General features: G+C 46.8%; 1 protein-coding gene across 1 annotated transcript in view; it reads left to right on the top strand.

Annotated features, from left to right (window-relative positions):
• ZNF366 (zinc finger protein 366) overlaps positions 1 to 22,440 on the top strand; it is a 71,662-nt gene extending 49,222 nt beyond the window's left edge. Inside the window, exons 2-5 of the mRNA XM_047087820.1 lie at positions 1,303 to 2,648; positions 6,033 to 6,224; positions 16,049 to 16,223; positions 19,092 to 22,440. Of these exons, the coding sequence (XP_046943776.1) occupies positions 1,317 to 2,648; positions 6,033 to 6,224; positions 16,049 to 16,223; positions 19,092 to 19,627 (2,235 nt within the window). The 5' untranslated portion in view covers positions 1,303 to 1,316 and the 3' untranslated portion in view covers positions 19,628 to 22,440. The remainder of the gene's footprint in view (positions 1 to 1,302; positions 2,649 to 6,032; positions 6,225 to 16,048; positions 16,224 to 19,091) is intronic.
• The last annotated feature ends 457 nt before the right edge of the window (positions 22,441 to 22,897 follow it).

Genomic DNA, 22,897 nt, shown 5'->3' with positions numbered 1-22,897 from the left:
TGCAGAAACCGCATTTGCCTCATCAAAGACTGGAGAAAATCGCTAGCAGCTGTTGGCCTTCTCACCCCTGGGACCCTCACCCTAACTGCTCAGCATGCAGCCATTCCCAAGGGCCAAGGCCCTCAGTTAATCCAGGACCCTATCCCAGCCCTGTCTCCGTTGGTCCCAGACCAGACTGCATACCTGGGCAGGGTAACTGGCTCTGTGAAAGCCTCTGTTGAGCAAAGGGAATCAATCCCATTCAAGCTCAGAGGATTTGGGTAGAAAGGGCCCTCAATGGAAACATCAAGTCAGCCACTTGGTTGTTTTTACCACTACCCACACGAGGAGTATAGAAAAGTGACAAGGAGACGTGGGAAAGGAAGCCTCGTCCTTGGTTTAGACTCCAGCCCACAAGCTCTCCCACACATACCTGATAGAGTCACCAGGATGCAGTAACTGGCTCAGCAAGGCAAGGTCAGGTGCCTCAGGAGTCCTCGAAGGCCAAGCTTTACTTAGACACATGTGTGTCTAAGTTTTAGAGATTCATAGTCTTGGAATTTTTCACCTGAGGTGGCTTCAGGTGGAAGATTAAAGTGTGTACATTACCAAGATGACTTTGTAACACTGGGTTGTATGCTTTTCTTAATCACACTGATCTCATCCACTTGATGTACCCCAGCAGCACACCTTGCTTGGAGTGGGTGACTCGGAAAATCTGAGATCCAAATCGAGCAGGAAAGTCTCTTCACCTGTGTGGGCTTGCATACTCCCCCCGCCGCCGCCTCCTCCAGCAGCAAAGGCCCCGAAGACAGAGAGGAGAGCAGGGGAAATTGGTTCCCTAAGAACAGAAAACAATCCAAAAGACACATTTAAGTCACCACTGGCAGATGCACTCTTTCTCAGGTTAAAAAACCCACAGAACACATCCCAGTTCTGACTTCTGTACTGAGGGGTGATGGGCATGAACGTGCCCTTCATCTCTCTGGGCCTAGGTACCCTCATCTTAAGTGGGCACAGTGGCTGGCTGAGTTCTCAGGTTCCTTCCCACGCCTCCCAACCCCCAGATGATATTCTGTGGCTGTGGATTTACACTGGAGCTCTAGGGTCCCACTCTGGGAGGCCACAGCTTTCCGCATTAGTAATGGGTTCCTAAGGGGGAAAAAACAGTGATACTTCGAGCGGCCCTAGGATAAGGGAGGGTCAGTATTAAACAAACATCACTCATCATAAATTAGTACTGATCATCTAGCCAAAACCCTTAAGGAAAAAGGGGGCTCTTTTTTTTTTTTTTTTAAAGAGTAAGTTTCTTTTTCTTTAAAGGAAAATTGCCAAGGATGCAGAAGGAAATGAAGATGATCAAAGATGAGGATGTGCATTTCAATCTGGGTGTGAAGAGAGCCCCCTCCTTTCCCCACTGCCTGCAGCCAGTGGTTTCCCGGGGGAAGGCTCCCCAAAGACACCCCTTCCCAGAAGCTCTCCGGGGGCCTTTTTCCCAATTTCGATATGAACCTCCTCCAGGACACCTAGATGGATTCCCGGGGGTCTTTGAAGGAGGAGGGTCTCGAAAACGGAAGAGCATGCCCACCAAGATGCCCTACAGCCACCCTGCGGAAGAGGCCCCTCTCGCCCTCCACTCTGAGGAGAGCAAAAACCACGGCCCTCCGAACCTCTCCCTGCTCTTCCCGCAGCCCCCGCGCCCCAAGTATGACTCGCAAATGATCGACCTGTGCAACGTGGGCTTCCAGTTCTACCGCACCCTGGAACACTTGGGGGGCAAGCCGGTCAAGCAGGAGCCCGTGAAGCCCAGCGCCGTGTGGCCCCAGCCGACGCCCCCTCCGTTCCTGCCCGCGCCCTACCCCTACTACCCCAAGGTCCCCCCGGGCCTCATGTTCCCCTTCTTCATGCCCTCGGCCTCCCCCTTCCCCTTCAGCCGGCACACCTTCCTGCCCAAGCAGCCCCCGGAAGCGCTGCTGCCGCGCAAGGCCGAGCCTCAGGAGAGCGAGGAGGCCAAGCAGAAGGTGGAGCGGGTGGACGTGAACGTGCGCATCGACGACAGTTACTACGTGGACGTGGGCGGGGCGCAGAAGCGCTGGCAGTGCCCCACCTGCGAGAAGTCCTACACCTCCAAGTACAACCTGGTGACCCACATCCTAGGCCACAGCGGGATCAAGCCGCACGCGTGCACCCGCTGCGGGAAGCTCTTCAAGCAGCTCAGCCACCTGCACACCCACATGCTCACCCACCAGGGCACGCGGCCCCACAAGTGCCAGGTGTGCCACAAGGCCTTCACGCAGACCAGCCACCTGAAGCGCCACATGATGCAGCACAGCGAGGTGAAGCCGCACAACTGCCGCGTGTGCGGCCGGGGCTTTGCCTACCCCAGCGAGCTCAAGGCCCACGAGGCCAAGCACGCCAGCGGGCGCGAGAACATCTGTGTGGAGTGCGGCCTCGACTTCCCCACCTTGGCCCAGCTCAAGAGGCACCTCACCACTCACCGGGGCCCCATCCAGTACAGCTGCTCCGAGTGCGACAAGACCTTCCAGTACCCGAGCCAGCTGCAGAACCACATGATGAAGCACAAGGACATCCGGCCCTACATCTGCTCCGAGTGCGGCATGGAGTTCGTGCAGCCCCACCACCTCAAGCAGCACTCCCTCACCCACAAGGTACCGCCGGAACCCAGGCCGCGGGCGGCGCCCGGGGAGCAGGCGCAGAGCCCTGGGGGGGCGGGGCCCGCAGACCTTCGCTGCCCCGCACCTGGGCGGGGAGGAGCTGTGTAACCCTGGGCGAGGGGCTTCCTCCCTGAGTCCTGGCCTCCTTCCTCTCCTTGAAATGGGGGACGCTGGGGGACCAGCAACCAAGTCCTTTGCCATCCAGCCTTCTAGAGTCTAAGATGGGCCTGGAAATAAATAATGTGGGCAGTTTGGAAAGGAGGGTGAGGAAGGCGGAAGGAAACAGCTGGTCCTTGTGCTGTTGCTTCTTAGCCTCCTGCCACCCCTAAAATCCTGTTTCTGGAAACTTCATCCAGGGCCCTAGTATGCGTGTGCCATCAGGTATTATTTACCCAAACCATTTCTGTGCCTGGGGTAGGCTAATCAGAGCCACCTTCTAGAGAATTCTCTTGGTCCTTTGCTGCAGAAGTAGTGCCTACATTTTGGGGTGTTTTCACTCTCAGCTGTGAGAAGTGCTTCACATATGCACGTGGCTCTGGATCCAGCAAGGCCTCTGCTTCCCCTGGTAGAGCCCCTGCCTAGGTGGGTGTAGGGCCCTGTGGTTTTTTTTGTGGGGGGAATGAAAGAGCATCCTGCTCTGTCTGCTTTGTTTTTATCTTTCCTGGGCTCAGGTCTTTAAGGAGATATACAGGCACAAATGTCTAAATTCAGCCTGGTTTGCAACCAGAGCCCTGGAGTCATTCAGGATGAAGTAAGGCGAGGCCACAGTAGTGTCCCTGATAACTTACCCAGCTAAACTGATTGGGTCTGCTTTGAGCTTCCAAGAGGAGAGGTTTGCCCCACTGGCTACCCTCATGCTTTTGACCGCAAGTGGTTTTCTTGGCGGGAGAGACTTCTAGCAAGCCAGAGTTTCTAAAAACACTCTTTAATTCAGAAAGGTCACTGGAGGACTTTGCTCAGCTGAGATAACATCTCTACCCGGCCATAGTGTGTTTCATTTGATAGGTTAGGACAAAACATGGGGCATTTTTTTGGCTCTGTAGTGGAGATGAAATGTGTGGCTGCCTTGTGGGCAGTGCACAAACAACTCCTGCCCCACAAAAGGCACCTGTAGATACCATCCAGAGAGGAGGCCCCTGCCAAGTGCAGGAATCCTCAGCAAAGAACCTGTACTGAGATTCACCCACAAAGGGGACCATTGCTGATTTCAGGGGCTCCTACATGTGTGGAAAAGGAATCAAAGATGCATTTCAGAACGTATAAAAATTCCGTAAGATAGAAAATGAAGTCAAAATGGGCAAAGCAGCCTCGTATCTGAAACATCTCACTGGAATTAGAAAACAAAATGCATTTTAATTCATAGTGTCAGCAGTGAGAGGTAGTGTTTATATAACGGTTGCTGTATATCAGGTACTTTACTCCTCATTTAATCCTCTTTAACAACTGGAAGAGCAACCTGCAGATACTATTCTAGATTCGCAGATAAAGACACTGAGGCATGGGGTGGTCACCCAGAATCTTGGACTCCAGCACCTGACTCTGAAATACTACTGTCAAGTCTTTCTCTTCTCCACCCCCTTCCCTCCCTCACCCCTGAAAACCCCTACAGGCTCCCTCTCTGATTTCACTGATCCTATTAGTGACAAGGTGGCTTCCTTTGTTCCCGGAGTTGTGTCTGGGCTTTCATTCACTTGAGTTCTAGGCCAGCCCATATGTGAATTTTACCGTGGACATAGAATTCTCTGAGAGAATTCCAAAAACAGTGATAAGTAGATACTTCTCCTTGGTCCCAGGTCAGCTGAATCATAGATGAGTGTAGAGGCAATCTTGAAAAGAAAAATGCTGAAGTAACTTTTAAAAAACATCAAGAACGTAATTTTCGTTAATTTCAAAAATTTAAATTCACTGATTGAATATGCAACACACTTAAAATTCATCTTCTTAGGAGGGCCTTAAAATTTAGGTCTCTTCATTAGTATATATCCATACTCTTCTGCAATCATCTAGACTCAAGAGTATTCCAGCTGGAAAGAGTCCCTGGCTCATGACCCACCATCTTCAAATGAGAGAACCATCACCAGGAAAGGCCATGAAACTTGCCTACAGTTACATAGCCAGTAAATGGTTGGGCAGAGACCTGAACTTGTCCTTGGGTGCCATGGGCTCACGAAAACTGAGGAGTGCTGTTTTATTATCAAGTCCCAAGTTAAAGAAATGGACATATAGGCAGAGAGACTCAGAGGTAAGCTTGGGACTCCTCTCTCCCAGGTCATTATGGATACCAGGCAATATGTGTTTTATTAGGTACAGTTGTTAACTAAGCAACTTGTTGTAATTCCATAATAATTTTAGTTTTAATGCCATGGTTCTCTAAGTTTTCCTTCTGAAAAGTCATTCTGTGTTAAGATAGCTTGCAAAGGCCTTTTCAGGGAAGCACTGGTTAGTTAGGACTAGTATTAGGACTAGCTAATACTCTATTCATGCTATGAGTTCCTGGAAATGTTTTCAAGGGAGGACATTAATGCTTAAGTATTCAAATATCCACTGCCAAATTTCTCTATAGGACAGAAGCTAGCTGAGCAGAGGCTCCATAGCCAAATCACATAGAGGTCACTGTGACCTATGGGAGCCTAGGTCACTGTGATCTATTATAATTTATTGAAGAGTAGATATGAATTGTTCTCCTGGGATTTTCAAGTGTATTAATGAGAATTCAAGAAAACATTGGTTTTCATATGAGAAATGATATTATCACTTTAGGAGGTTTTATTTTTTCATTATCATGAAGGGTAGATTATAGACTCATTTCACCTATCATTCCACAGTGCTCCTACCAAAATCTTTTTAATCCCCAAAATTGTTATTGTAGAATTAACCCATGTAGCATCAGGAACAACAAAAGCAGTAGCGTTCTTTTCCTCTAAAGTTCTGGCTTAGGGGCGCCTGGGTGGCTTGGTCGGTTAAGCGTCCGACTTCGGCTCAGGTCATGATCTCACGGTCCGTGAGTTCGAGCCCCGTGTCGGGCTCTGTGCTGACAGCTCAGAGCCTGGAGCCTGTTTCAGATTCTGTGTCTCCCTCTCTCTATGCCCCTCCCCTGTTCACGCTCTGTCTCTCTCTGTCTCAAAAATAAATAAACGTTAAAAAAAAAAAAAAAGTTCTGGCTTAGTTAATGGTTTTCAGAAGACAAAAAAAGATTACATAATCAACACCTTTCAAGAAAACAGCAGTTAACAAGGCTAAAGCCACACCATTTGGAACTCAACATCTGTCACCAGGCTCTTCATGGATTTGTGTGGCAAACAGAAGAATGAAGACTACAATTCTGATGAAAGCCTGTTACCTGCTAACCACAGTATTTTTGAATCTGCTTCCCTCTAGGGTGTGAAGGAACACAAATGTGGGATTTGCGGGCGGGAGTTCACTCTGTTGGCCAACATGAAGAGACACGTGCTGATTCATACCAACATCCGCGCCTACCAGTGTCACCTGTGCTACAAGAGTTTTGTGCAGAAACAGACCCTCAAGGCACACATGATCGTTCATTCTGACGTGAAGCCTTTCAAATGCAAGGTGGGCAGTGGGCCCTGGGAGGAATGCAGACAGGGAGGACTCTGAGGGTTGTACAAATGCCCAAGGGGAGAGAGTCTCCAGGAAACTTCCTACTATGTTTCACCAGTGGGGTCACTGAGGCTCAGAGTAGGTCTTTGGCTAACCCCAGGCCCATCTGCTGCTCTGTTCTTTGTACCACGCCAGCCTTTAGCTGGTCCCTGAGAAGCCTGTCCTATTGGTCTCACTGTGGAATCAGTGTGCAGGGGTGGAGGGAGCCAGTAGAGGAAGTCTGAGGGTGGAAGGCCCATTGGGAAATGAGGTTGTTAAAGGATGAAGGTGATGTGGAAAGTTCCCATTCCAGAAAGAAGCAATTGAGTATAATACTCTTCTCCTTACAAGCCAATGAGTGAAACAGAGAAAGGAGTCACAGAGTCTTCTAGCACTGCCCCCTCCCTTCTCACACTGCACTCCCTCGCCCCCCTCCGCCTTCCTGACACTGGGACTTCAAGTGTAATTTGAGGACAGGTCTCTGAGGCAGGATGAAAAAGACTCCAAGGTTAGTCCTCCGACGACCTTAGAAATGCTTGTTTGGGCCAAGGAATAACTGTGAGCACAGTCATCTGAAGTGTCTCTTTGTTCCTAAGTACCATGGAGCTCAGGGATTTTGAGCATCTTCATTAAAATGTCCGCATCAGATTCATTTGGTTGAATTGCTATATTATCAGCTGAGAAAATGTGTGAGTTGGAGATTTGTAAAACTCAAGGCATTGACTGGTATTATTTAGAAATGCTTGGGCTTCCCAGGCTTTTCCCCCTTCTTCCCATCCTCTCCCCACATTGTTTCCCTTCTCCACTTCTAGAATGAGAAGGAATCTTGCTGAGGATTGGGTAGTTTAATGTACTGGCACGTGCCATCCCCATCATGAAGAGAGAGAGCTGAGGGGGAAGGAGAGGGAAATCACACCCTCAGATATTGTTAGAGCCTTTCTGTTTGAAATGGAAGTTTCCCTTCTCTGTCACTGCATGTCTTATAGGGTCCAGATGATATTCTCCGTCCATCTGAGGGGCGGTTCCTGCTTTAATCCCTCTACAGCATGTCCCCTTTCCCCCCCTTCTTGAAGGAACCCCCTGTGAAGCTGACTGCTTTCCTGTGTTGGCCACTCCTGGACAGGGTGAGCGGGGTCAGGAACCAGAGCTTCCCTAGACCTGTGTGGGCATTCTCTGCAGGTGGGGGAGGGAGGTTTCTCCCTCCAGCCCTTTCCTGCCACCCACTTGTGTTTCCCCTCCTTTGCTTCAAGTTCCCAGTGGTTTGCAAGTCAATTTATGTCCATCTTGAGTCATCTGAGTTGAAGGAGAAGGAAGCTGCGTGCAGAAGGGGCTACATAATTGATAGTGCCTGATGCAAAATGATAATGTAAGGCCCCTTGTTCAAATGTTATTAAGAAATTTCGAGATGGTACAAGTAGAACATGACACCAAACTCAGGACGCTTCTGAGATGGGGCTGGGTGTGACTGCATTGGTCACACACCCACGAAGCTAGCCCTGGCCACATGAGCCCAGGGACTCCGTATATCACTTCTTCTCTCTCTGATTAGGCACTTGGATTTCCTTCCCGCTTCCCACTTTGAGCCTTTCGCTTTTAACAGAGCTATTCCTGCCTGCCAGGAGTTTGCTGTCTCCTAAAGTCAAGGTGCAAACAGGCACTGCTTGCCACTCCTCATTTGCTGTGCTGAGTTTACTCTTGGGCTTCCAGCATGAACTGTATTTTTTATCAAACCAACTGGTGGCAGAACACATACATTGTTAAGGCATGAAGGTAGCCATGCTTGTGGTCCCTTCCACCCGTGTACGGTCCAACTAACTCACACTTCTGCCTTTCCAAGTCAGGTCCAGGAGTAGTTGTGAAACCAGGCAGAAGATACCTCTGAAATAAGGGATATGTCAGGGAGCAGAGCCGCTGCAGGAAAAGGGCTTGCAGGCTGGGTTTGATCTGGGGACACAGAGGCAGTTCTGTTTGCCTACCTCAAGGGCCTCAGAGTGGCCTGGAGGATTTCTTGGACCAGGTGGTACCCGAGGATTTAGAGGATTCTCTCTGGCACCAGGGCACAGAAGACTGCATGCTGTAGTGCAACCTGGGCCCAATGATGCAGTGAACCAGCCCTGCTCAAAGCTTTATGTCTCCTTTCATGAATCACTGCCCCCTCCTCCTCCATCCACCCCAATGATAGTGCACATACATGGTTTAGAGAGTGCCTGATGATCAACTTTATGGTTCAGAAACTCAATATGACCTCTCCCTGAGAATGGTTTAGGCTCTGGATGTATGCTCACACCACCAGATTCCATAAGAGAAGGGCTTGCAGTATAAGTTATGAGCTCTGAAATGATGCACAGTTTATACTCTTCAGTACCAGATGGGCCTGGTGCACCAATTGGACTGGTCATCTGCAAAGGCCTCCTTTTCCTGGTTGGGGGGATGGGACAGGTTGTCCCAGAAGACCACACTTTGGGTCAGGTGGCTGCCTCGGAGAGTGTGTCTACTATCAGAAGAAAAATAATTGGGTGTTGAAGGGTATTTTCGTCAAACAGGTGGCCCTTCTCCCTTCTTAGATGTTTCTTGAATGAGGACAGGCATCAGTCACCTCAATGGAGAGCCCTCTGCCTCCTGAGAAGTGCCAGAAGCACTGCCAGGGTCCTCCTCCTCTTTGTCCCCATGTCCCCACAAAGTGCTGCCTTTCTTCACTTCAGAGGAATCTCAGAGCATGTCTGAGTTTACAGATCACATGACAGGGCTCTTTGTGTCCTGTCCAGGCTCCAGATCCAGATCCCACTGTTGGGTGGGCCATCTTGAGATGGTGTCCTGTAGCCTTTGCTCCCCATCAGTGTTGTGGTGGATTCTTGGAGACCTGGTAATGGGTAGAGGTTGATGGTGCTTTGGGAGTTAGGTACAGGATGGAGGGCCGTTTGCTCCTTGCTACAGAATTCAGAGTCAATCAGACACGGGTGACTGGCTGGCTGCATAGTGATGTTGGAGAAAAGGCCCAGACAACTAAACCCGAGCTTTATTGTAGTCACAGGGAAGGGTTATTCCCCTCACACGGTTGACATGGCTAGCAAAAAGACACAGGCCTTGCTCCAGTCGTACTCCAAGCGTCAGCTCTGTCTCCTTTACTCGAAAACTTATAAAAAGGGGAGACAGTTTAAATAACAGGTTCTAATTTCTTAGGATTCACACCACTAAAAATTCTTCCAAACACACAGCCCTCCCCCTGTTGCAACATGAAATGGTTCTCTCTGCCCCGTGCTCAGTGGAAACAGCTGTCCACAGCAAGCAGAAACATTCGCTTACTGTGAGATTAAGCATTAACAATAGGATGGAAAATTAGAGGAGAGGAAAGGTTTCCATTCTGTGTTTCTATTTTTTTTTTTTATAAAAAAAAAATTACTGCCCTTCTGGGCTCTTATGCTATTGGCTCCACTTCTGGACTCCCTGCTTCTTGGAGCCAGCTGGAGTATCTCCAAAGACCTGCGCCTGTAGACTTAAGCCATGTTTCAGAAATATGCTTCCCAGATTCTGCGTAAGCATGCAGGGGTTGATTTGGATGCTATCCTTGTAGAGCCACACTCCATAATAGCAAAGAACCAGCTGCCGTCTTTGGGAAACCTGTCCAGGAAAAGCAGCCATCCAGAATTTCCGGGACAAATTCTCCTTTGAGATGGGTGAAGCCGGGAGCTGCCTAAGTTATGAATCACCAGGTCATCTGCAGCCTCGTCTGAAGTAGAGGCCTGAAGACGGAGGGCAGGGCTGATAGAAGAGGATGAGGTCTCCTTGAAAAAGGTCCCCACCACCTTTGCCACCATGGCTTTGCTTCCTACTCCAGCTCTTGGATGCCCCATGGGGGACAAACCAGGTGGGGGCTTTTAGGGGCCCAGGACTTTGGGTCCAAGCACTCAGGCTGGCATTGAGGGGGTTAAGGCAGTGACCAGATAGCAGCCTTTTGGCAGCAAAGCCCTCCTCAGCAGAAGGAAGGATATAGCTGTATGAACTGCCTGCTTAACAATGCCTCACATGTCCCCAGGGGCCCGCCTGCAAATAGATTTCATCTTGCTTTCTCTTGTACTTTTCAAAGCTTCCTGTTTTCTCACGGTCCTTTTGGACAGTTTACAGTCTCTCTCTCCCTCCCTCCCTCTCTCTCCCTTTGAGGAAAGGAACACCCTTATTAAAAGAGAGAGAGAGAGAAGAATGTAAGGGAAGGGCAGTTTAGCAGAGGCCATTCTCCTCGGCCGCAGGCTCCAGCTCTTTGACCTTTTCTCTTAGAATAGGAAAGCACAGGCTTCCTGGTGCATCTCAGTCCTCAGGCTCCGATTAGGCTGGTTGGCACGAAGTAGTGTGCCTCTTCTTGGCTTTGTGGGCCTCTGGCCCAGTGCTGCCCACTGCCATCACCCGGTCTCTGCACCCAGCTGACTTCTTGGTGAGGCTGGCTGTCCATGCTGTCACTGCAGCTCACAAGAAGTTACCTGAGGTGTTTCTAGCCCTGAACCAGGGAGGGAAGGGGCACAAGGAGGCCAGAATTCGGAACTGCTATAAGGATGAGAAAACAGGGCATCGGCCAGCTGTTTAAATGGCTAACTGAGAGTCTGGGTGCTGCATAAAGGGCTCTCCCAAAGCCTGCAATTCAGGATGAATCTTGTCTTTCCATCCACATTTCTCAGTGCTGGGTCAGGTACAACTGCTTCCATTTCTATATGCCTCAAGTGACCTGGCAAGTATTTACTCAAAAGGATTCCTTACTTCGTCCTCCCTTTCATACTTCCTCCAAATAATTGGTTTAAGAAGTAGTCTTATCTTTGAAGAACTATTTCCAGAATTTAAAAGAGTCTACTATGTACATGATAATGATAGTAATAAGAGCTACTATTTATTGAGCTCTTACTATTTGCCAAGCCCTTTACATGAATTATCTCATTGGATCCTTACAACAACCTTCATAAGACACTATTATTATCACTGACATTTTACAGAAGAGAAAATGGGGCAAGTTCTCTATCCTTCTGGGGTCTCACCATCACCTCTCTGCTTTGCTATCTCAAAGCCTAATGATCCATGCAACCCATTTTTAAAGGACAGTTCGAAACATTTGTTGCAGGGGTGCCTGGATGGCTCAGTCGGTTAAGTGTCTGACTATCTCGGCTCAGGATTTGTGAGTTCTCACGATTTGTGAGTTCAAGCTCTGCATCAGGCTCTGCACTGACAGCATGGAGCCTGCTTGGAATTCTCTCTCTGCCCCTTCCCTGCTTGTGTTTGTGCTCTCCCTCTCAAAATAAATACATAAAACTTAAAAAAATTAAAACAAAACTTTTGTTCCCATTTTCTATTAAATGTTGAAGTTCACCTCCATTTAAAAAGTAGGCATAAAAGTGGGTATTGATGGGGGCTCCTGGGTGGTTTAGTCAGTTCAGTGTCCAACTCTTGATTTCGGCTCAGGTCATGATCCCAGGGTTGTGGGATCAAGTTCCAAGTCAGGCTGTGTGCTGAGCATAGAGCCCACTTAAGATTTTCTCTCTCTCTCTCTCTCTCTCTCTCTCTCTCTCTCTCTCTCCCTCTCCCTCTCCCTCTCTCCCTCTCTCCCTCTCTCCCCCTCCCTCTGCCCCACTTCCCCGTGCTCGCTCTCTCTCTTAAATAAATAAATAAATAAATAAATAAATAAATAAATAAATGTGAGTATTGATGGAAAAGCTGAGATTTAATGCCAGAGGTACACTAATACCCCTCACTAGAGGAACTGAAAGTTCAAGAGGGGCAGACTGGTTGAGATGGCCACATGTCCCATGAAATCTGAGATATCACCACTCCAGTAGCTTCCTGTGTCAGTACCTACCCCTATTTCAATCCCCACAGACCTTGGCAGGAGATGATTCAGCAAGTCTTGACTTGGGCAAGCTCTTAGCCTCACATGTCATGATTATAGGGGGCCTTGACATAGACTGACTGCTTTTCCCAGGAGAAGAAAGAAACTAGAGTTTTGGTGCTCCCTCCCAACTCTTCTTCCTTCCAGTCTACCTCCCCTTCTCTACTATGACAATTTTTCTGGGAGCTCACATCTCAAACCCCACCCAAGGGTGCCTTCTTTAATTCACCCAGTTCTCTTCCTCTGGCCTCTCTTTACTAACAGTGACTGAAAAGTCCCCCTCTGAATTTCACAGACATAAAATGTCTTCTATACTGATGGATGGTCTTCTAAGAAAGATGAAGAGGCCAAGTATTCTGGATAAGGACCAAAGGGCTTTGTGGAAGAGCTAGAGGGCTGAAAGGAAGAAGCGAAGGGTGCCTACCACAGAGATGTGAATAGTGTCCAAGTACCTTGGGTCCTCAGTTACCTGTCTCTATCCTTCTGCCACTGAGGATTTTGGCTTACAAACTAGTGTGTATAGGGTTGTACATATTACAGTGAGGGAAAAGAAGAGAGTTGGTGATGGCTGCTTTTTGGATTTTTGCACGGGGTAGTGATATTTTCCTGACTTGTTTGTCTATTCCCCCAGCCAAATACTTAGGTATTTATTAAGTGTTACTATGTGTGTAGACCTGTGCTTGATACTGAGGTTGGCCACAAAGAAAAGGAAGGAAGCTCTTGCATTTCAAAAGATAACTTAGGGTACCTTTTAATGCTCCAAACATCTTTTAGAGTTGACACACCTCCATTCAACCCTGCGAACACTCTCCATTGGTTGGCCCGTTAGGCTACCATAAATCACGAACTATAATACACAAAAAATAGATTTTACCAACAGCACAAAAGTGTGTCGTTTACCAGTCACCCTCAGATAATATAAGTGACCAGACATGCCCTACAGTGGACCTTCCCTAAGGCCATATGCCTTGACTTCAGGGGACAATATCATTTTAATATCCTAATATACGCATGTACCACTAAAAAATGTCCCAGGAAGTTCAGCAGTGGATGAATTGAGTCAGAAAAACATTATAGTAGAAAAACACACACTGGGTTATGTTAAAGGATCATAAAATGTGGCTTGTCCAAAGCTAAGGAAGTAGGTGGAAAATACTTATCAGTAGCCATTCTTTTTTCTTTTTTTTTTTTTTTTTTAACATTTACTTATCTTTGAGAGACAGAGAGAGACAGAGCATGAACAGGGGAGAGGTAGAGAGAGAGAGAGAGAGAGGGACACAGAATCTAAGCAGGCTCCAGGCTCTAAGCTGTCAGCACAGAGCCCGATGCAGGGCTGGAACCCACAAACTGTGAGATCATGATTTGAGCCGAAGTTGGACACTTAACCGACTGAGCCACGCAGGTGCCCCTATTAGTAGCCATTCTGATATTTGTGCCCCTCTCTGTGTGTTGGGGTGGGAGTAGGATGGGGAAGGGAGGTAGGACTTTGGGGTCCATGAATTCCAGGACTGTTCTGACCACCGAGTTGCAGCAGCTGTGGCAACAACAAACAATTGGTCATTATCACAACTGTGATTTCTATCTTGCCTCTAGTTCAATGTTGAATAAAGTGCCTGAAAATACTTAATGAAGAGACTTTAGTCTGTGTCAAAATAAAAACAAATGGCATTCTATACATTCTTCAAGGTTGAGCTAAAATTCTCCTTTATAAAAACCTTTCAGACTAGTCCAGCTTCTGATATCTCAGCAACCAGAGATAGTAAACTAAAAGTAGAATCCCTACCCCTTTATAGGAGTGAAGTACAGAAGGCACCCATCTCTTCAATTCTATCTAGCTTAAACGACCATGAGACTCATCCAAGCTTGGACTAGTGCAGTAGTCTAATTAATCTTCCAGCCTCCAGCTTCTCTCCTCCTTTGTGTCTTATGTTTAATCACCCATGGCTTGTGCTGTTCTCAGATCTTTTGCTGCAGGCTCACTCCAAATAATCAGGAACCGTCCCATGAACCAAATGAGATCTCCTTTTTCTAAAATGACTCAAGACTGGAAATACCTAATGTAGATTCAAAGCTAATTCAAATCAATAGATTCAAAGCTTTTTCCCCCCCTTGGCCAGGATAGAGAACTGGATAAACTAAACTAATAAATAATACTCTGCCAGAACTTTCACCTGTGCAAAGTTGAATCACAGACTGATGCATCTTATGAAACTGTCTCTATTGAGAATAAAAGAAAGCGAGTATCCATCCCACATGTAGGGATGTTAAAGTTAGATAAGCACTCCCAGCCTTTCCCCTCTCAGGTCACCTTTTCCAAATGAATGTGCTGTGCAGCTACTCTGAACACTGAGTGTGGGACACCAGTATGCCAAGTTCATTCTTGCCAGTAAGGAAGTAAAAAGGGGAAAAGTACTTAAAAGTCCCAAATGTGAATCATTTAAAAACACAGAAACAATTATTCATTATCCATGGGTGGATTATCTGTGACAAAGTTGTCACCCCAGCTGGCTGCCTCTTACCACCTAGCATTCTTTGCAGTTGGTCTTCCTACATCTCTGTTTGTTAGGTCTACGCACTCTTCCATGGCTCCTGTAACTCCCATCTCCGTGGCCACCTGAAGAAAACAGTGCCTTCATTCATAAATACTCAATCCAGTACCCCCAACATCGTCCCTGAAAATGTCTCTCAGTGCAAAAGGAAAACTGGTGTCAGCCTCAGGGGCCACTGTGCCCTGACTTCTCTCTCCAAGGATCTTTCACTCCATATCACTGCCCTCACAGCATGGGCCTCTGAGGTTAGGGAGGGAAGGAAAATGTTCCCTCCTTAACACTCGGGCCTGAGCACAGACACAAAACCCTTCTCTGTATTCCTCCCAGCACAGCCAAGGAAGGGCTGGGTTCTCCAAACCCTGCTCTGCTAGGGCCGGGGGACAGGAAGAGGGCGGAAAGCACCCAGAGCAGTGGACTCTGTTTTATACCTTCCGTATCTGCATGAATTGCCTTTGAAAAGGCAGTTCTGTTCTCTCAAAAGAAGTTGGAGAACCACTTTTCTGATCCATCATGCATCTGCACTTTGTTAGAAATAGAAATGAGAAAATGACAAAAAAAAAAAAAGAAAGAAATGAATAAAACATGTTTACACCTGAGATAATATTTCCAGGACTTCAAATCTCTACCCAGAGAAAAAGACACACTCCTTCTTTAGATCTCTCTTTTGTTCCTTCTAACTTTGCTATCCGTTCCAATAATAAGCAAATTAAAAAATTAGAAATGCATTGCATGATACAGTCTAACAGAAGAGTTATATTGAGGGCACAGAGGATGGTGTGGTGGTTGACCATGTGACCTCTGGTGTCTAGTGGCCTGGGTTCATTATCCCAGCTTCAGCACCCATTAGCTGTGTGCCTTGGCCAAGTGCCTTAATCCCTCAGTTTGCCCATCTGTAAAATGGGGATGATACAGCACCCACCTTATACGATCGATATAATTAAATGTGATATTCCATGGTAGACTTAGGACAGTATCTTCCATGTTATAAACGTTCCATAAATATTAAACAGATAATCATATACTTATTATTAAAATGAAGCACACTTTGAGCAATTGCTTCTCAGCTCAGCTTTTCTCCTTTTCTGCAGCTCGCATTCGAAAGAAGCCTTACTAGCTTTGCAAGTTTTGCCATGAGTTGAAAAATCCCTGTGTGATAGGAACACAAGCCCATGAATCCATCCCTCCCTGCTCCACCTCTGGGCCTGGGCACAGTCCAGATCCTCCCTGACTTCACTGGGGACATTCTACTTGGAGGCCACTTAAAATGCCAAGATCCAAACAAAGTGAAGGCACATCCGTCCTCATGCAGGCCTAGGTGTGGGTTCACCTGGGCAGGACCCACCTCCACGAGTAACCTGTCTCATCCTCTTCATTGTTTCTGACAGCTGTGTGGGAAGGAATTCAACCGGATGCACAACCTAATGGGCCACATGCACCTGCACTCCGACAGCAAACCCTTCAAGTGTCTCTACTGCCCAAGCAAATTCACCTTAAAGGGGAACCTGACACGCCACATGAAAGTCAAGCATGGAGTCATGGAGCGGGGCCTCCATTCTCAAGGTAATCACTCTTCCAGGAAGCACCCAAGGCTGCTGGGGCTGGTGGATGACAAAAAAGGGAGCTCAACTTGTTTTTAGGGGGCTTTATTGTGGGGGGGGTATTCTTATTGTTGAAAAAGGGATCATAGTGTCAAGACCACAGCAGAGGAGCAGAAACACGCTTAGTGTTATTCTAACAAATACAATAGTACTATCTGAAGGTAGTAAGTAAAAGCGAATTACAGAGGACAGATGAGAACATCATAACCACTCCAGTCAGTACGATTATTAGCTCTTGCTTCAGACACCACATCAGGTGCCTTGCCTCCTTTAATCTTGACAGCAACTCAAGGCTGGAGGAACTTATATTATCCCCATTTTACAGATGGGGGGAACTGAGGCTTCAAGAGAGTGATTTGCCCAAAGTTGCTCAACTGAAAAAGTGGCTGAGTCAGGATTGGAACACAGACCTTCCTGACATTAAAGCCTTTATTGTATCCATTTCATCGCACTGCTCTTAAAGGACATGTGGTTTTTTCTTTTTCTTTCCTTTCGAAAAAACAGGCGTGTAAGCTCTGCCTCCACAGAAGGATGTGTGTAGCAGGCTGGGTCTCCTGTTCATAACTAGATGCACCCAGGGACGGCTTTCCTGCTTGGCAGGGCTCACTGGCCCATCTGCAGAGCAGGGGCTTCCGTCTCCCCCACTGAGCCCAAAGTGAACTGCTAAGCAGTTCTCGCCCCCTCAGTGCCACGGCCCTTAGCTGTGACGAGTTTATGTTCCAGATCCACTGAGTTCACCAGGTTGTTCTCTAGTTACTTAATCAAGCAGTCCTTCAATGAACAGGCAATAAATGCACCTGTATCCAAAGCAGAGCCCTAGGTGCTGCAGAAGATACTGGGGGGATGAGACCATCTTTGTTTCCTAGAAGGTCTGTGTGTGAGGAGAGAAGACACACATTTATGGACCTTACAAAATCATGTTAACCACTGTTTGCTGATACTAGTATGATTAAAGCACGGCAGTAGGCACTTCAGAAATCCTATTGCTTGTGCCCACAATGTCCCAAGGTAGACTGTTGTTCTCATTTTATATAAGAGGAGACCGAGGCCAAGGGGGCACAACAGGTCTGAAGGCAGAACTGGGATCCCAACTCGGGAATTTCTGAATTACACCAGTGCTCACTACACCAGGCAAACACAGATTTGTTCGTGTTGCCTGCTTCTCTTACCCTTTCCAGAGAGCTGGTCAAGCAGGCACATGTATTCATAAATAAGATGCACACATACACCTGCAGCATGAAACAGAATAATTATAGTTTTCATATTTTTCACCAACTGAGCTTATAGTGCTCCTGAGTTACAGGGAACTGTGGTCATCATAAAACAAAGCCCAGAGTTTAGGCAAAAGCCCTGAAAATATTCCGGTTAAAAAACAAAAGCAGTTTTCTTTCCCTGAGACTGGTTTTCTCCTGAATTGTTCTTTGCATCTCTAGTTGCCTGAGCCAATTTCCAACCTAGACCTGGATTTTTCCAGAATAGGTGAAGTTTGTTCAGTTGCCGGGGTTGGGGATAGAAGGCAATGGTGAGATGTTCATCCGTTTGAAAGCTTAACCTGGTCACCACAACTTACCCCATATGGATGCTCAAATCCTAAAAGGCACCTAAGGACTCTGTCATTCTTCTGAAAAAATAAAGAGCATCACTATGTATCAGAGAGATGCTTTGAAAGTTAACAGACTTTCAACAATTTAAATGTTTTCATCTACAAAAGGTGTTAGTGCTTTTTCACTCTAGTGTTTGAAATGGCTCAAAAATCATGACTCAGATTAAAAAGAGCCTCCCATGCCCCTGACAAGATTAAAGCTATAGACAGATTCATTGCCTGACGATATCATAAGGCAAGCAGACCTGGACGTCTGCCCCCACGCCAAAAGCCTGGTTCTGCCCGCCTCTTCCTCAGGGCCTGGCTGTTGGCTCACCAGGGGCAGAGACCTGCAAGATCAAATTAGGCGGAGCCCTACTATGTGTTTCTGGCTCCTGAAAAGTCCCTCCCAACAGGGCCTTCCAACTGAAACTAAAAGTGAGACCCTTTTGCATCACTGTGCCCAATAGCAGGGATGCTTGTAGTTGGACACAGGGGCTTTAGAGTTCCTCAAGGGGATCTCTTTGTGCCCTCTCCAGTCTGTGCTTAGGACCACTGGTTATGGGGCGGCCTTCTTGTCCCCAAATGGTATATTTTCGTGCATTTTTTTCAAGATGAAAATACCTTTGTTATGATTTTATTTCTTCTTCTGGTAAAATATTTGCTCACTGAAAATAAGAAAGACATTAGAATTGAAGAGAAAAATGTCCGAATCATGGAATTTTTGAGATTTGGATGTAAATTCTTCCAGATATTTTGATAAAGATAGATAAAATTGTGTCTACACTATAAATATATATGGTATATATGATTTTTACTTAAAATATATAGAGAATACCTTTTTATAACCATTTGTAGGTCTCTACATCTTCTACACATGGTTCAGTGTATTATTTATCTAAAAAACCTCCATCATTTCAGTTTCACCATAAAAAATGTGGTGATGAGCATCCTTACACATATATTTTGTGCACCTGTCTGATTGTTTTCATAGTTTAAATTCTCAGTGGCATAATTGCTAAGTCAGAGCTATGTTTATTTTAAGCATTTAGTGCATGTTGCCAAATTTACCTTAAGGAAGTTACACGGATGCAAACTTCATCTGTGACAAGGCCCATCTCTCCACAGCCTTACTGGAATTTATTTTTAAAATGCAAAATCAAACTATACTAAATGGCCTTGGGTACCACCCAGTGGCCCATTTTCACAGCTTTTCCTGGGACCTGAACGTTGCTTTTGCTCTCACAGGTTTTGGAAGGGGGCGAATCGCCCTGGCGCAGACAGCAGGAGTGCTGAGGGGTCTGGAGCAGGAGGAGCCCTTTGACCTTTCCCAGAAGCGTGGAGTGAAGGGGCCGGCATTCCAGTCAGATGGGGAGAGTGCCCGGGGCAGCTCCTGCCATGAGGAAGAGGAGGAGGACAATAGCTATGAAGTGGGTAGAGACAGCCCCGGCCTGGACTCCCAACCCAGGCAGCCCTGCACCCCCCAGGATCTCACCACCCAGCCCGAGCAGGCTCCCAGGGTGCTTGAGGACACCTGTGAGGAGGAAAAGGAGGACAAGCCAAACAGAGAGCACCAGGAGAGGAGCAAGGACAGCCTGGGGGCAGAGGGCAGCCTGGAGAGAGAATCTGCCCACAAGGAAGAGTGTCTCCGTCTCAGGGCTCTGCAGAGTGCTCGGAGGGGCCCCTCCTTTTCTGATTACCTGTACTTCAAGCACAGAGATGAGAGTTTAAAGGAATTACTGGAGAGGAAAATGGAAAAACAAGCAGTGCTTTTAGGTATCTAAGTGGACAGCTCTAAAATTACATTTGGAAAATGAGAATAGGCAGTTCAAATATAGCTTTCTGCACGAGCTGTCATTTGCTGGAGACTGGCAAATGGCGCAGATCTTTACAAATGGCCTGGACTAAACGAGCAGGGATTGTCCTCACTAATACAAATGCTTCTCAGGTCGTTCCTTGGGCCCTTGATTTTTAACATGCATGCGGGGGCTTCTTCAGTGCTATTTCATGCTTCTCCAGTATAATAAGCTGTACATATTCTAGATACCTAATTCTAAGCAGATGCTGAGGTGCTTTTAGAAATTGTTTTCCTTTGACTAATACATAATACATGGTAGATTTCTTTTTAGTTGCAAAAATATGGTGCTTGACATGTTACCTTATTAATGATGATTTAGTTGAATGTGTGGAAGTTATAATATTTTTCCAGATAGATGAAAATATTAGTAGTTGTATATATAAAAATCACCTTTATTGAATCATCCACAATGCCAAAAATGACAAAGGAGGGTGAGGTATTGAAGAGAATATTCTCAAGTAGTTTCCACATGTTTAAGAAAACAGGAATAATTTTAACTAATGAAAACCCAGCGGAACTTAGATCCTTGCCTGGGTCTGCCTTGTTCCGCAGCAGCTTCCGTCATCAGGTATGGCTTGTGGCGCGCATTTTCAGATGGTCCCCAAAGTGGTCAGTGTGTCCCAGCTCACCCCTTGTGTCCTGAGCAGAGCCCCCTCCTGGAGACCTTGCTCTGAGGCCTCATGCCCCACAAGGCAGCTGCAGGAAGCCTTAGGTGCAGTGGGTTTCTTCTCAGTGCCAGACCAGGGATGTGGGGAGGAATTCTTGAAATCTGATCACTGCTTATTTAGAGTATTATGCTAACCATCAGGTAGTTACTGGTAAGCAGATTCTGGGCTGTGTTCTCAAAGCTGCCTGCATATCAGAATCATCTAGGGGAACCTTAAAAAATAATACCAAGGCTGAGCCTCAGCTGCTGAGAGTCTGATTTCATTGGTCTAGTGGAGCCCCAATATGGGTATTTGTTTAAAAGTTTCCCCCAGAGGATTCTTCTGTGCAGCCAGGGTTGAGAAAGATGGACGAGGTTAAAATGGTGGCTCCCAAGACTCCTCCCAGGGACTCCATAAATATTTGTTTCTGCCTTCAGATTCATTAAAATATGGAGTAGGAGACCTTGAAACCATCCTGCTGATTTAGGGCTTCTCACCTGTTCTGTAAGAGCCTCCTGACATGAACACGCACACGCACATGCACACACACAACACACACACACACACACATACTCTTGTATAATCACACAATTTTGTACTAGAAGATGATGCCTGTGATGTTTATGGTCACTTAATAAGTCTAAAAATACACAGCCCGCCTACAGTGACTAATTATTTCTTCCTAGATGCTTGAATCGTGATTCTAGTCAGGGGTGAAGACTACCGTGGGTGGCTTGAGCCCAGCAGTAGGCTTTCCTTAGGCATGGGTGCCGAATAAAGCAGTGCCTACAGGATGTCGCATACCTGTGACTAGCCGTAAGCAGTAACCCTCTGGTACTGTGTCTGTGTTTATGTAAAAACTGCCTCTTGGTTGGTAGTCTCAACTCTTATTCGTAGAGGTAGGTACTGTTTATTACTTTGCTTTCTCTTCTCCTAAAGTTCCTAGTACATTTCTTTAGACCACCTGGCCCATCTCTGACTGCTGGATGTGGCTTTTTCTTTTGGCCAAGGTGCTTCCCCCTCAGCCGCATCTACTTCAAATCATCCACCCGTGGGCTTTGTCAATCTTGACACATTTCTCCTGCTACCTTGCTTAAAGCTCTTTCTTTCAGCCTCACCACCATGACAAAGTGCCAAAGCTGCCTGGGTTTCCTATTGCCACCCATGCCCTGAGGTCAAGCACCTGCAAAGGGGATGGTGAGTGGAATAGTGTGGGTTTCTGTGGTGCAAGCACAGCTCTGTGCCAGGAAACTCTTCCAAGTCTTCAGAGGGGCAACTTGCCTTCCGTTCATTTTGAATATCGCTCATTAGTGCCTCTGATGACATCACTCACAAGGCTGGCAGCATGGTCTGTGAGGCCTCCGGATCTTGGGGTCCTGTTACGTGTTCATTCTTTCAGTAGCCCTGTGTCAAAGACATACTGTAAGGGCTGCAGACTTCCGGTTCATTCTGGGTATGGAACAGGAACAGGCTGGAACAGGAACCAGGAAATCCAGAATAGCAAACTCTAGTCTTTTCCAACCAAATGAATCATGTGGGTATGTTTGAGGAACAAGTTCATGTTGAGATGGAGAGAGCATGGTCTAGAATGGAGGTTTCCAAATTGTGGATCGAGGAGTCAGAGGTCCCTCTTGGGTCCCTCCAGAGCTGCCAGGGAAGAAGGAGAGACTCTCAGCCCTCATTCCCACTTCACTCAAAGTGGTTCAAATTTCATTTGTTTTTCATGTTAGCCTTCCAAGTAAAATTTCATTTTGAGGGAGAAAAAAATATCTAAGGAAAGTAATTTAAAAAGTGTTATGAAGTATATTATAAAGCCTGTTTTTAGTTCTTAACTCTGGGTATGAGAGACTTAATTAGATCTAGCCTGAGGGTAAATATACACTGACTCTGTGAGAAATGTGGCCAAAATCTTGGTATTGTATGTTGTTGAGTGACCAACATCCTGGTTTACCTGGAACAACCCTGCTTTATAGCTTTGTCCCAGAGTAATTACTAAGAGTGTCACTTTAACTCTCAAAAGTATCCCAGTTTGGGTGCCTGGGTGGCTCAGTTGGTTGAATGTCTGGGTCGTGGTTTTGGCTCAGGTCATGATTTTGAGGTTCATGAGACTGAGCCCTGAGTCAGGCTCCGCATTGACTGTGCAGAGCCTGCTTAGGATTCTCTCTCACTCTCTCCCTCTCTCTCTCTCTCAATAAACAAGTACACTTAAAAAATAAATAGGATCCTAAGGGTGTCTGAGTGGCTCAGTCAGTTAAGCATTGAGCTTTTGATTTTGGCTCAGGTCGTGATCTCATGGTTTGGGAGTTGGAGCCCACATCAGGCTCTGTGCTGACAGTGCCCAGTCTCCTTGGGTTTCTGTCTCCCTCTCTCTCTGACTTTCCCCCACTTGCTCTCTAGCTCTCTCTCAAAATAAATACAAATAAAATTTTAAAAAAAGTATCCCAGTTTGGGTGACCAATTATATGGACACCCTGTGCCTAAGTGCAGAGCTAAGGGAAGAGTTGGCCAAACTTGCCTGATGAGCTAATTAGCCAGAATGCACACCTGAA

This window comes from Lynx rufus, unplaced genomic scaffold, assembly GCF_022079265.1.
Source record: "Lynx rufus isolate CCGP_SWC_20201006 ecotype Redwood Valley unplaced genomic scaffold, mLynRuf1.p SCAF_1, whole genome shotgun sequence".
NCBI classification, from domain to species: domain Eukaryota; kingdom Metazoa; phylum Chordata; class Mammalia; order Carnivora; family Felidae; genus Lynx; species Lynx rufus.
This window is presented reverse-complemented; position numbering and strand designations above follow the sequence as displayed.